This window comes from Dromiciops gliroides, chromosome 1 (genome assembly GCF_019393635.1).
Source record: "Dromiciops gliroides isolate mDroGli1 chromosome 1, mDroGli1.pri, whole genome shotgun sequence".
NCBI classification, from domain to species: Eukaryota; Metazoa; Chordata; class Mammalia; order Microbiotheria; family Microbiotheriidae; genus Dromiciops; species Dromiciops gliroides.
Genome location: NC_057861.1, coordinates 46,575,160 through 46,588,722, shown reverse-complemented (window position 1 = coordinate 46,588,722; position 13,563 = coordinate 46,575,160). Strand labels below are relative to the sequence as shown.

General features: G+C 37.9%; 1 protein-coding gene across 6 annotated transcripts in view; it reads left to right on the top strand.

Annotated features, from left to right (window-relative positions):
- HNRNPM (heterogeneous nuclear ribonucleoprotein M) overlaps window positions 1-13,563 on the top strand; it is a 42,342-nt gene that overhangs the window by 18,578 nt on the left and 10,201 nt on the right. For 5 of the 6 annotated variants that reach the window (XM_043980478.1, XM_043980473.1, XM_043980488.1 and 2 more), the window contains 5 exons: window positions 1,209-1,400; window positions 4,745-4,898; window positions 6,018-6,067; window positions 8,737-8,797; window positions 13,298-13,399. In XM_043980478.1, coding sequence (XP_043836413.1) covers window positions 1,209-1,400; window positions 4,745-4,898; window positions 6,018-6,067; window positions 8,737-8,797; window positions 13,298-13,399 — 559 coding nt within the window. The remainder of the gene's footprint in view (window positions 1-1,208; window positions 1,401-4,744; window positions 4,899-6,017; window positions 6,068-8,736; window positions 8,798-13,297; window positions 13,400-13,563) is intronic. The other variant, XM_043980483.1, reaches the window with a different exon arrangement.

Sequence of the window (13,563 nt, the reverse complement as noted above, 5' to 3'; positions counted from 1 at the left end):
GAGAAAAATCTGAAATTGTAAAGCTTGTATAAACAAAAGTTGAGAACTATCTTTACATGTAACGGAAAAAATAAAATACCTTATATATTAAAAAATTAAAAAAAAGAGTATACATATGTTGGTCTTTTGACCTATTATCTCTAATTACTAACTTATAATCTATAGCAGGGTTTCTTAAGCTTTTTCCACTGGCAACCTCTTCTGAGAAATTTTTATGTGACCCCAGGTATATAGGTATATGAAATGGGTATACATAACCTTTTACTGTTGCTAAATTTTTGTGATCCCCACATTCAGTTATGCAGCCCCATATGGGGTCTCAATCCATAATTTAAGAAGCTAGAATCTATAGCACTAGTTTTAGATGATAGCGGATAAGTATCAGATCTGTGATTGCATGAGTATGTGGGGTTTCCTCTTTAGGAAACTAGCCCAGTGCATGTCAGCATCTTCTCTGCATCTTAGAGAATTTGTAGAGAGCAAGCACTGAGAAATAAGTGGTCATACAGCTGTTCTGTATCAGAGGTAGGTCTTGGCACTAACAAGACCTGGATTTAAAGCCAGCTTTCTGCTCAATGCACTATGCTGCCTGTCTCAAATGAACTTGTATAAATTTTTATGTACATTTTATACTCGGCCTTCAAGTTTTGTTCCTATAAGTGTAGTTGCTCACAATTCGGGGGCGGGCAAAAGTGAAGAATGCCAGTGGCTGCCACTTAAGCAGTTACAGGGGGATTGTAGAATTTTCTTTTGAGCATTTATGTGTACAGCAAGCACTGACCTAACCCTGATTCTCATCGTTTAAGAATTTGGCAGCAGTGAGGTGACTATAGCAGATTTTTATTGCATTTCTTCTAGTGGCCACTACTAGCTTCTGTGAGTACAAAGGAAGGGTGGGTGCCCACAAGAACATTACATTCAAGTTTTAGTTAAACGGGGTGGATTGTTTTTTCAATTCTACACTATAGTTCTCTCATTCTTAACCAGAATTAATTGAAAGCCACTGAATACAGAGTGTGTACATACTTGGTCAGTTTCACATTTCGGTCCTGGAGGGTTGTACTCTTTATGGTAGAAAGCTGTGGCTAGTGTACTTTGGTTTTTTAAGGTCCTTAATTATTTGTTAATGATTTATATTTCATGTCTGAAGTATTAGGAAATATGAAATATTGTAATACAACCCCTTAATATAATTTTGCTTGTTTTAGGATCCCGATGGCGAACATGCCAGGAGAGCAATGCAAAAGGTGATGGCTACAACTGGTGGGATGGGTATGGGACCAGGTGGCCCAGGAATGATTAATATCCCACCCAGTATCCTAAATAATCCTAACATCCCAAATGAGATTATCCATGCATTACAGGCCGGAAGACTTGGAAGCACAGTCTTTGTAGCAAATGTAAGTAAAACCATAGTATTTTAAAATGCAAATTTTGGATCTTTTGAATTATTAATATGTCACAGTTCATAGAAAAAGGTATTCAAGTACTAAAGAACTGGGGAAAAGGAAAATATGCAGGATTGAGAAAGATCGAACACCTTCATGTTAAATTTTTATTCTTGTTACTGATGTTACTTATAGTATCAATTCTGGACAGAACAGAGATAGCCAGAAGTATTGTAGATTAATAGAATGAAATTTAGAAAGAAGGATGTCGTGGCCTTTGGGTTTGTTTTTTTTTTTTTTAATACACAATTTCTTTTGGGATCAGTGAAGTCTATAAAGAATAGTACTGCTTCTCAGAATATTCCAAAGTGCCTTGCATTTCATTCTCTATCCTCAATGCCACAAGGGAAGAGGGCTGGGGCCAAGAAGAAGACATAAGAACAACCAAGGGTTGTTTTATGTCCTTGGCTTTCATGGTCTCTGCTTTGTTGATACTGGACTGAATGATTTACCAACTCTGGGGTAAATGATGCCCATAGAACCATGAAGCCTTCTTTCCTGTTCATCTTCTACCTACTCCTAGCTTTCTTAGGAAATCTACAGTTCTTCATTAAATTGAAAATATTTCAAATCATTCTCTCAAACCTACAGTTGGGGATAATTGAGGTCTTTTACTGAAGGGACTTGTTTGTATCAAGGTAATTGAAATTCTCTGATTAGATGGGAAGCTTGGAGAGGAAAAACTAGTATACAGGGGAACTTGAAGGAGGCTCACTGTTACTGGGAAAACACAAGGAGGACATGATCTTTAGACATGGTACAGTAGAAAGAATGGTGAACTTGGGAGTCCCACTGCTTGGGTTTGCATGTCAACTCTGCCATCCCTCTGTCTGTGACTTGGGCAAGTCACTTCATCTGTAAAATGAAGGGATTAGACTGAGTGGAGACTTGAACGTGACTTTAAATAAAAGTTACCAGTGGCCATGTAACTCTTCTCCATGCCCACTTACCTTTCTATTGAGCTGCTTGGGCCCTGACAAGTTCCTAACCCCCACCCTGCTTCTGACCTTTATGGAGCAGAAATAGAATTTGCAGGAAGGGCTTTAGACTTTTTGATCTTAGGAGAGAAGATAAGCCTTGTGCCTATTACCAGCTCCCTAATTCCTAATATATTGCCTCTTTTCTACCAGGGCAGCTAAGCCTTTAATGTAGATGTCTGTTTTAGGCTTTTGTCTTCACTTGAAAAGTCAAAAGGAGTATACAGAGAGGAAACCATGAATGAAGTTATCTTTTTATTCCTTTTTCTTCTTTGTTACCAGCAGATTTTATTTTTTAATTTTTTTAATTATTAAAACAAAATGACATTTTAGTGGGGTTGTATACTAGTTTTCCATGATGAGAAGTTGTTTAGAAGCAACTGGCCAGGAAAATAAACTCATTTCCCACTCCATGTCAACATACTAACAAACACATGGACAACACCCCGAGTATTTCTTTTTCATGTCTCTTTCTCTCCCCCCTCTCCTTCCCCCCCAAAAATGGCTATGGGGAAGGAGGGATGCTGAGGACTTGGGGTGTGTTCTTGGACTCCACCTATAGATCCTTAATTCCAGGTCCAGAAGCAACTGACAGAACCTGGAGATTGGGAACTAGTCCTAAATTGGAAATCAGAATGTACTTCTAAAATGTTGCATGTATTTAATTCTCCTTTAGACTAAATAAGCATTTGTGGCTACTGTGGAAACCTAACAGCCTTCCTAAGGCAATAGTTTCTGTGTTTCAAGTTACAAACATATTTAGAAACTGAAAAAGGAAGTTTTGAGCAAACAAAACTTAATTTTAAGGCTATGGCTTACCTGTTAATATTAGTGCATTGGTGCTACCTTTTAGGGTAATATTGATAATCTTTTTTGTTTGGCTCTTACATGGGTCACACACAGGACCTAATAGCAATCAGGCGCCCCCCCCCTTTCTTTTTTTGTGGGGCAATGAGGGTTAAGTGACTTGCCCAGGGTCAAGTGTTTGAGGTCAGATTTGAACTCAGGTCCTCCTGAATCCAGGGCCAATGCTTTATTGTAACAATTGGAATGACGCCACCTGCTGGAGACTTACTGTAGAAAAGCTCTGCCATGAGACCATGTGGGAGGAAGAAGGGGGAGCCTGGCACTCTGACTCTCTCCTGTGGACTTTGGTATGAAATAGGCAGAGAGCAGAGCTAGGAATGCACTCTCCCTTTAATAGATAGATGAATGTAGGCCTTTCTCTCTCTCTCTTTATCAAATTCTTATTCTCCTTAATAAATGCTTAAAAGCCTAACTCTTGCTAAAGCTTATAATTTATTGGTGACCACTCATTAGATATTTTAGACAATATATCTAGAATTTTCGCCTAAACTTTATCCACTGTGCCACCCAGCTGCCCAAGGGGGGGGGCCCCCCCCCAGCAATTTTTTAAAAGTAGGAGATGCCCAGGGGGGCGGCTAGGTGGCGCAGTGGATAAAGCACCAGCCCTGGAGTCAGGAGTTCCTGAGTTCAAATCCGGCCTTAGACAATTGACTTACTAGCTGTGTGACCTTGGGCAAGTCACTTAACCCCCATTGCCCCAGAAAAGGGGGGGAAAAAAAGTAGGAGATGCCCATAGCTAATATGGAAATATGTTTTGCATGACTTTACATCTATAATGTGTGTTCCTTGCCTTCTTGAGAGACTGGAGGGGGAGAGGATTTTGAACTCAGTTTTGAAAATATAGGAAGGGGGCAGCTAGATGGCACAGTGAATATAGCACTGGCCCTGGAGTCAGAAGGACCTGAGTTCAAATTTGACCTCAGACACTGGTCACTTACTAGCTGTGTGACCCTGGGCAAGTCACTTAACCCTCATTGCCCCACAAAAAAACAAAAAATGAATATAATTGGGAAATATTTAACTAAACAAAGAATGTATTTTGAAATGGGAGGTGCAGAGGTTCTGTATTCTTAAGTGTAATTTTTTTATAATTTGGATGCAGGACAAGCATTTATAATATTGAAAACTTAAAATCAGTTAATAACAAATGGCCAAAAAGGAGAAAAGGTGGATGAGGCCCACATTTAACTTGTAAATCATTTCATCTGAAATTCAGAAAATGCATTTTATAACAATAGGGAGTACAAGGCAACTACCTCCAAAAATAATAGAATATGTTGAAGTGCATTCCGTGAGGCATCTTCACCTTTTAAAAGTTACATTGCAGTTGGTTTAGTCTTCTTACCCTGTCTTTTTTCCCTAACGCATGCTCCCAAGAAGTGTCGTATCCTATTTATGCAGTAAAAACTTCTTGTAAATGTTCCATGATGTACAGAGTCCTTTCCTTTTCAGCTGGATTATAAAGTTGGCTGGAAGAAACTGAAGGAAGTGTTCTGTATGGCTGGCGTAGTGGTTAGAGCAGACATTCTTGAAGATAAAGACGGGAAAAGTCGTGGAATCGGCACTGTTACTTTTGAACAGTCAATTGAAGCAGTTCAGGCTATATGTATCCTTTTGAATCTGTATCAGTACCATCCTAGTGATTAAAGCAGGTTTGATTTGGGGGACAGTTATATCATATTTTACTTCTGACATAAGAGATAACTGTTTGAAAAGAGTAAATGTATCACTGTGCAGTTTGAAAGGTACTTTGGTATGAAATAGGCTGAGGAAGGTTAATAGGTAAAAGACTGAGTTTTGTTGTGTTCTTTTCTCTCAATGTTTTCTTCATGTTTTTATTGAACACTTTCACCTAGTTTTAATTTTATTGCTTGCATGAATGTATTGCACCTCTTCCCAGAGAATGATGCCGACATATCCAAAAAGTCTGGTGCTCCCTGCCTGTGTTCTTTCACCTTTATGGACAAGTTGAGAACACAAAAAGAGACTAAAATACCCCCGTTGTTTTGTTGTCGGTGCAGTCCCTTGGACTGGCAGTTTTCCCCCCCAAAAAAAAAAACCATCCGTGATTTTACACAGAGTAGTAAAAAAGGGCTAGGTTTAGTTGAAGAGAGAATCAACCTGCTTCTGCCACTTTCTTTCCTAGTTGTGTGACTGTGGCTAATCCCATGGCTACTCCAGCCCTGCTTCCTCATTAGTAAAATGGGGATAAAAATTGTACTAAGAGGAGGAGGGTGTTAACATAAGAGTAAAATGAAACTTGAAATCACTCTACAGATGTTAATTGTGATCCTGATTATTATTGCACATTATAAGATCCATGGCAGATTAAATAGATGCATGTTCCTTAAACTGTGCTTGATGGGCATTTATTTTACAAATGGTTTTTAAAAAAAACAACTAAACACCAATACTGAACTTGCTTATTTATATTGAGTTGTACCACAGTATAATCATTGGAGTGTATTTCTTTCCAAAAAGCTCACATTTTTGTATATGGACCTACTAGTCCTGGGTTTACCTAAAAGATCCATGATTCTCGTAGTCGCTGTACCATGGTTAGGGAAAAGGTTCGTTTGGTGAAGAAGGCCAAAAAGTTGTATGTATGGAAACAATGTGATGATGGAGCTTACAATTAGCTTGGACATATTTGAAAATAAATCACATGGGTTTCAGATCTCTGATTTGAAAACAGCAAATAGATGGCCTTAATGAAATATATCAGCAATGTTCAATGGCCAGCTGCTATTCGACAGACCAATGCATGTGAAGATGGTAAGTTTGACATGAGGGTTTCTATATTATATGTACTTTTTTAGAATTGCAGAATTGTGAAATTTGAGAGGTAGAAGGCTTCACACATGAAAGAAATATTTCTATGATATACCTGGTGAATAGTTATTAACTTTAACATAAAGGCCTCCAAGGAGAGGAAACTTGGTACCTCTTAGTAACCTGTTTCACTTTTGGATACCTCTTATTAGGAATTTGAGGGAGGGGCGGGCAATGACAAGCCTGTATCCTGATTGTCTGCATTGTACCCCCTTAGTAGTCCTAGTTTTGCCTTCTGGGGCCAAATAGAATAAGTAATCCGCGTGAGAGACTTTATCGTGACTTCCTTAAGTTTTCTCCTCTCTCAGCTAAATATGCCATTTTCCTTCAACTGATTCTCCTATGACATGAACTCAAGGCTCTTCACCATTCTAGTGTCCAGAATTAAACAATAATACTCCAGTAGAAAAAAAAAAGTCTTAATGGTGACAAAGTACAGTGGAACTCACTCCTCCCTCTTCCTGGAAGCTTAAGTCACTTCTTAATTCAGACTGAGATTTACATTAGCTTTCAGTCCACTAAAACCCCTAGATCCTTTTGAGAACAGCTATCTATCCTTTCCTCTCCCAACTTAAATTTGTGGGGTGGTGCTAATTTGTATCCAAGTGCAAAACTTTTAAATTTATTCTTATTACCATTTTGATTCTGCCCAGTACTCAGGCCTATCAAGATCCTTTTGGATCCTGACTGTTAACTAGTGTGTTAATTATCTCTTGCAGATTTGTTTTAGCTACAAATTTGATTCAAATACAATTTATGCTTTTATCCCTCCATGTTGTAGATTAAAATGTCAAAATGTACCTGGGGTATTCAGCTGGAAACCTCTTGCCATTGAACCATTGACAATCAACATCTATACAGCTCTTACTGATTATATTACTTGTTTAATCCAGTAATTTAGATAATGGGACAATATAAAGAAGTAGCTAAAGGTTTTAATGCATGCTAAGAACCTTTTGAGCTTGTGATATTGATGTTATTTTAAAAAACCTGTTGTTCTTAAAACCATCTATGGCAGCGTGAACAGATTTGCCGTGCATTGGTAAAAATTTTTCTGTTATTTGTTGTGGGTAGGGAATGGGGTGCTACAAAGGCATTTACTGTATACATACAAGAATTACTGATTTATTAGATTACAATAAAGTCTAAAACACTAATATATCAAACATGATTAAATCTTAATTTCCAATTATGCTTTGTGATCTTTATCATAAATGTTCATTTTATTGTTAGTTGTCAAAAGTGCCATCTATTAAGACAGTTTAGATGAATAAGAGACTAGATTAGTGATCAAGTTACTATGGTTGACCTTTTAAAATAAAGCACTAGTAATTGTTATATTGGAGACATATTCATACAGGAGGGGAAAACAGTTGGTCATTTAGTTTGAAAGATAGTTAAACCTGTTTCTTATTGAAACTTGTCCCCTTAGTCCCTTCTAACAATATGTAATGATTTTTTTTTTTTGACGGGGCAATGGGGGTTAAGTGACTTGCCCAGGATCACACAGCTAGTAAGTGTCAAGTGTCTGAGTCCGGATTTGAACTCAGGTACTCCTGAATCCAGGGCCGGTGCTTTATCCACTGTGCTATCTAGCCGCCCCCAATATGTAATGATTATTAACTTTATGACATATGCAAAATAGTACATGGTTTAAATAGATAATCTTTGGTTTCCACCCTCTACATAGCATTTCTGGACTCCTCCCCCGCTCTCATTTGGGGTACATTTACTCAAGGGGCACAAGTTCAAGTTATATTTGCCTAAGCTAAAAATAAAATTCTTTGGAGACAAAAATGTTTTATCATCCGCAGTCATTTGAGTCCCTACCATTGGCGTGGATAAATGAGGGTTGGCTGTCTAACAAATACACAGTGTTCCCCAATATATAGTGAATCGGGCTCATAAATATCCCATAGTTGCATCTGGCAGGCACTTTGTGCTCCTTCTAAATTGTACTGTCTTAATGCCCTCGCTCCAAGGGCTCTCAGTCAAGACCTGGTCATAGTGGTGCTGCTCCCCTTTTGGGGGAGGTAGGAAGAGACATACTATTGTCTTTCTTTTTGCCACTTTTCTCCAGAGAGATGTCCTTTAGATTTAGGACTTTATAAATTGCCATGAGGGTTTACGGTTGCTCAGTTCTGGAAAAGGTTTAGGGACCTTTGATATGATCACATGTATATTGCCTTTGAAGAAACAAATGAAGGACGAAGGGCTGGACTGAGTTCTGTAACCCTTACTTTCTTGGTACCTTGGGGAGGATAACTTTCAGGAAGGCGTCCATTAAGAAAGTAACAGACCTGTAATGAGGCTTTGTCAAGAAAAGTTTCTGGACAGAAAATTGACCTGCTTATGTGGAAGCCTAAAAGGCTTCTGAAGTATTCAGGCTTTTAAAGGTTTGCTACAGGAGGAAGTCAGAATTCAAGATAATTCTCCAATTAGCAGTTGACTTCCTATGCTGCTGAAATTCCAAAAACCTGGTTTCAGAGTAACATTGTATTCATATTGGTTGCATTCCCATAACTGGTATAAAGTCATTAGTTTTGATCAGACTGATGCTTGGTTCTCTTCTCTTGACGAGGAGATTAAGTATTTCGTTTTTTCCCATTCAGGATGAGAGGGCCTTGCCAAAGGGTGACTTTTTCCCTCCTGAGCGCCCCCAGCAACTCCCTCGTAAGTATCACTTAGTTCCATGGCTCTTATTTATTTTGAATCTTTGCAAGTAGAAACGTCCATTCATGTGATAGATAATTTTGTGTAGGCACACCTATATTTACCAGATACTTTTTGTCTTAGACTGGTTTTCAGAGTATGAAATAAGGAGTAAATTCAGAAACTTGTAACAACTTTTTCTATTAAAATGCTGAAAGGATTTGTCAAGTGCTTTTCATGCAATAACCAGGTGTGTGGTTGTGGGTATTCCCCATTTTACAGGTAAGGAAACTAAAGCTTGGATATTGCTTGAAGTTACTTGACCACTCTACTCATGTAGCTGTGAATATCCATAAATAATACGCTGTCTCTGGTCTTAGTTTTATAATGTCAGGAAGTGAATAGAACTCTGGGCCTTGAGTCTCAAAAACCTGAGTTGAAATCTGGCTTCAACAACTAGCTGTGTGACCTTGGACAAGTTTCAGTTTCTGCATCTGTAAAATGAGAATAAAAGCACCTCCCTCACAGGGTGATTGTAAGGGGATCAAATGAGATAATTTTTTGCAAAGGACTGTGCAAACCATAGTTATGTAAATGCTATTTTTATCATTATTATAAGAGTAGCAGAGAAGATATCAGAGTCTGCATTGGATAGATTATTGTCAGGAATATTGTTGAGAACTTCTGTTGACTGGTCCCTAGAAACTTTTTTTCCCAATATAAGTTACATATGTGTAGTCATGCAAAACATTTCCATATTAGTCAGGTTGTGAAGGAAAACAGACAAAAAATAATTCAAGAAAAATAAAGTTTAAAAAATTATACTTTAGGGGATAGCTAGGTGGCGCAATGGATATAGAGCACTGGCCCTGGATTCAGGAGGACCTGAGTTCCTAATCTGGACTCAGCCACTTGACACTAGCTGTGTGACCTTGGGCAAGTCACTTAATCCCCATTGCCCACACAAAACAAAAATTAAATAAATTTTTTTAAATTATACTTTATTGAGAATGGAGTCAGATTTATAAAAATACGAGTCATTTCCCAATTGATAACTGGTCAAAGGATTTGAACAGGCAGTTTTCAGACAAAGAAATCCATAATGATGAAAAAATGCTCTAGATCAGAGAAATGCAAATTAAAATAACTCTGAGGTATCATCTCACGTCTATCAGAGTGGCAAATGTTGGAGGGGATGTGGGAAAGCTAGGATGCTAATCCACTGTTGCTGGAGTTTTGAAAAGATCTAACCATTCTGGGGAGCAATTTGGAACTATGTCCAAGGAGCTATAGAATTGTGCATACTCTTTGACACAGCAATACCATTACTGCTAGGTTTATATCCCAAAGACATACCCCAAAAGAAAAAAAGACCTATTTGTTCAAAAAAATGTTTATAGCAGCTTTTTTTGTGGTGGCTAAGAATTGGAAAGCAAAGGAATGCCTTTCAATTGGGGAATGGTTAAACAGTCTTTGGTATATGCTGGTGATGGAATATTATTATACAGTAAGAAACGACAAGCAGGATGGTTTCAGAAAGGCCTGGAAAGACTCCTATGAACTGATGTCTAGTGAATACAGCAGAACCAAGAGAGCATTGTGCACAGACAGCAATTATTGTTTGATGAAGAACTGTCAGTGACAACTATCCTCTACAATACGATGATCCAAGACAATCCCAAAGGACTATCTGTGAAACTATCCACCTCCAAAGAAAGAACTGATATTGATGGAACACAGACTGAAGCAGGCGATTTTTCACTTTCTTTCATTTTTTTTTCTTTTATTCAAAAGTCCTTCACAGTTTTCTTAGATCTTGCTGAGAATAGCCAAGTCATTCACAGATGATTTATGTATTGCTGTTACTTTGTACATAGTGCATTCATTTCACTTTGCATCAGCTCGGGTAAGTCTTTCCAGGTTTTTCTGAGAACATCCTGCTTATCGTTTCTTATAGCACATAGTGTTCCATCATAATTGCATACCACATTTTATTCAGCCATTCCCCAATTGATGGGCATCCCTTTGATTTCTAATTCTTTTCCACCAGAAAAGAGCTGCTATGATTTTTTTGTACATATAGGTCCTTTAACTTTTTTATGTTTTTTTGTCTCTGGATACTGACTTAGTAGTGGTATTGCTAGGTCAAAGAGTATGCATGGTTTAGTAGCCCTTTGGCCATAGTTCCAAAAATTGCTCTATAGAATGGTTGAATCAGTTTACTGCTCCACCAACAGTGCTTTAATGTCTCATTTTCCCTGTATCCTCTACAGCACTTGTCATTTTCTTCTGCTGGTCTGTTATCCAGTAGGTATGAGGTAGTGCCCCAGAATTATTTTGACTTGCATCTTTCTAATCAGTAGTGAGCTAGAGCATTTTAAAATTTTATTTAATTTTTTTGGTGAGGCAATTGGGGTTAAGTGACTTGCCCAGGGTCACACAGCTAGTAAGTGTTAAGTGTTTGAGGCTGGATTTGAACTCAGGTCCTCCTGACTCCAGGGCCAGTGCTCTATCCACTGTACCACCTAGCTGCCCCAGCATTTTTTTTTAATATGGCTATAGATGACTTTGATTATTCTGTCTGAACCTAGAAACTCTTGAAACAGTGGTCCAGTAGAAAATGGGCTAGAGGAGGGAAGCTTGTCCTAATGTCTTCAATCTCCTCAAAATAGGAGGTAAAGTTATCTTCTAAGAGGAATCGTAGGTTTGTTATTGTTTTTTCCCCCAAGATGTTCTGCAATTCTGTTTAATGGTTTTTTTGTTTGTTGTTTGTTTGGGTTTTGGTTTTTTGTTTGTCTTGTTTTGTTTTGTTTTTGCTTTTCTGAGGAATTCAATAAATTAGTTGAATTGAATTAGACTGGCCTTTGCCCCTACTCCCAAATCCTCCTTCATGCCATGTATTTTCACACCTTTAAAGTTTATCATTATTGGTTTTGGAAGGTGGTATGGTGGCATGACCAGTGTTGAATTTGGACTTAGGAAACGTAGATTTGAATCCTGCCGGATGCGGATGATTGTAAGCCAGTCACTTATTCTTTTAGAACCTTAATTTCCTCATCTGCATAATAGGGATAATGATACTTCAGCTACTTAACTCATTGGGTTTATAGTGAGAAAGGTGTTTTGTAAACCATTTAGTTATCCTTCTATCATGAAATGCTTAACTCGAGTTTCAAAGTTATAAGAAATAACTGTAAGCTTCCTTTGGAAACCATTTGTTAATATAGAAGCTGACTAATTTTCACCCTCAGCTGGTGTAGAATATGATGTTTAATTTGGTAATAGGATATTGGTCCCAGGGAACTCATTAATCTTGTACTCTCCTGTTTTCATTGGCTGTTTATTTGCTTTCCCCAAGTCCATTTCCAGGTGTTGACTTGAGTCTAGAGCCCTGTGTGATTTGGGACCATGAAACCATAGAGATCAACTCTTTGTGCTTCTTGGTTAAGAATAATAGAAGCAGCTAGGCTGCTGGCAACCAGATTGGCTTTGCAGGATGGATCTTCTCTTTCTCTCCCCCCTCCTAATTTAATAGTATTTTATTTTTTCCCCAATTACATGAAAAGATAGTTTTTCAACATTGATTTTTCTAAGATTTGAATTCCACATTTTTCTCTTCTCCCCACTCCCCAGGCCAAAAGCAGTCTGATAGGTTATACAATATAATAAAGTTAAATATATTTCCACGTTGGTCATGTTGTGAAAGCAAAATCAGGATGAAAGGGGAAACCATGGAAAAGGAAAAATGAAATGAAAATAGTGTGTTTTGATCTGCATTCAGATTCCATAGTTCTTTTTCTGGATGTGGAGAGCACTTTCCAGGATGGCTCTTTCCATGAATATTTTTTCCCTTCTAGAATTTTTTCCCTTATTAATTAGTCTTGATTTCAATTCTAAGATACTATGCAAAAGATAGCACAAGATTGGACAGTCCTTTAGCCCATTGTTGTATGCTGTATAGAAGTCCAAGTTGTAACTGCTAAGTTGTAAATATATTCTGGGCTGGTTGTGCTTGGAAACAACTTTCTAGGTAACTGCTTCAGGAAAACAATTGTATTGCCATTCCTTTGTAACTAGCCTTCACATCAGGTAGTATTGTGTGGCCATTGACTGTCAGTCAATATTATTAGCTGGTCAATGTGTATAGTTCTAAGTTTCGTTCTAGGTACTTTATCCCCAGGTTTGAGTTGGGGGAAGAGAATGGTCTGGGTAGAAAGGCCTGAACCACCAGTAAATTGCTTTACATTTTCCTAATATGTAATTATAGATCAGTCACTCCCAGTTCTGAGTTGGAGTACAAAGGTAGGTTATGGATAAATAATGGATTATTATTCTGTTCTGAACAAGGGAACAAAAAGAGTTTTGGAAGCTCTTCCCCAACATATGCCTATAAATATATGTGTTGAAGACTCCTTTACTTAACAATTTGGGACAAGAGTTGTTTAGGTAACAAACTGAACTTGCTCCTAGAGCCTTTTTACATGTGACATTTTATACTTGTGACTTCTCTCCTCCCTCCAGATGGACTTGGTGGCATTGGCATGGGGCTAGGACCAGGAGGACAGCCCATTGATGCTAATCATCTAAACAAAGGCATAGGAATGGGCAACATAGGACCTGCAGGTAAGGACAGTTCACTTTATTCCATTCCACTTCCTGTGCTGAAAGGTAGCAAGATTTCTAGAGGATAGTGAATGTAAATATGTTAATCAATGTGTCTCACATTTTTACAGAAAACAACTTTTTAAAAGTGATTTTGTATTTTGGTTTTATTAAAACAATCCTAA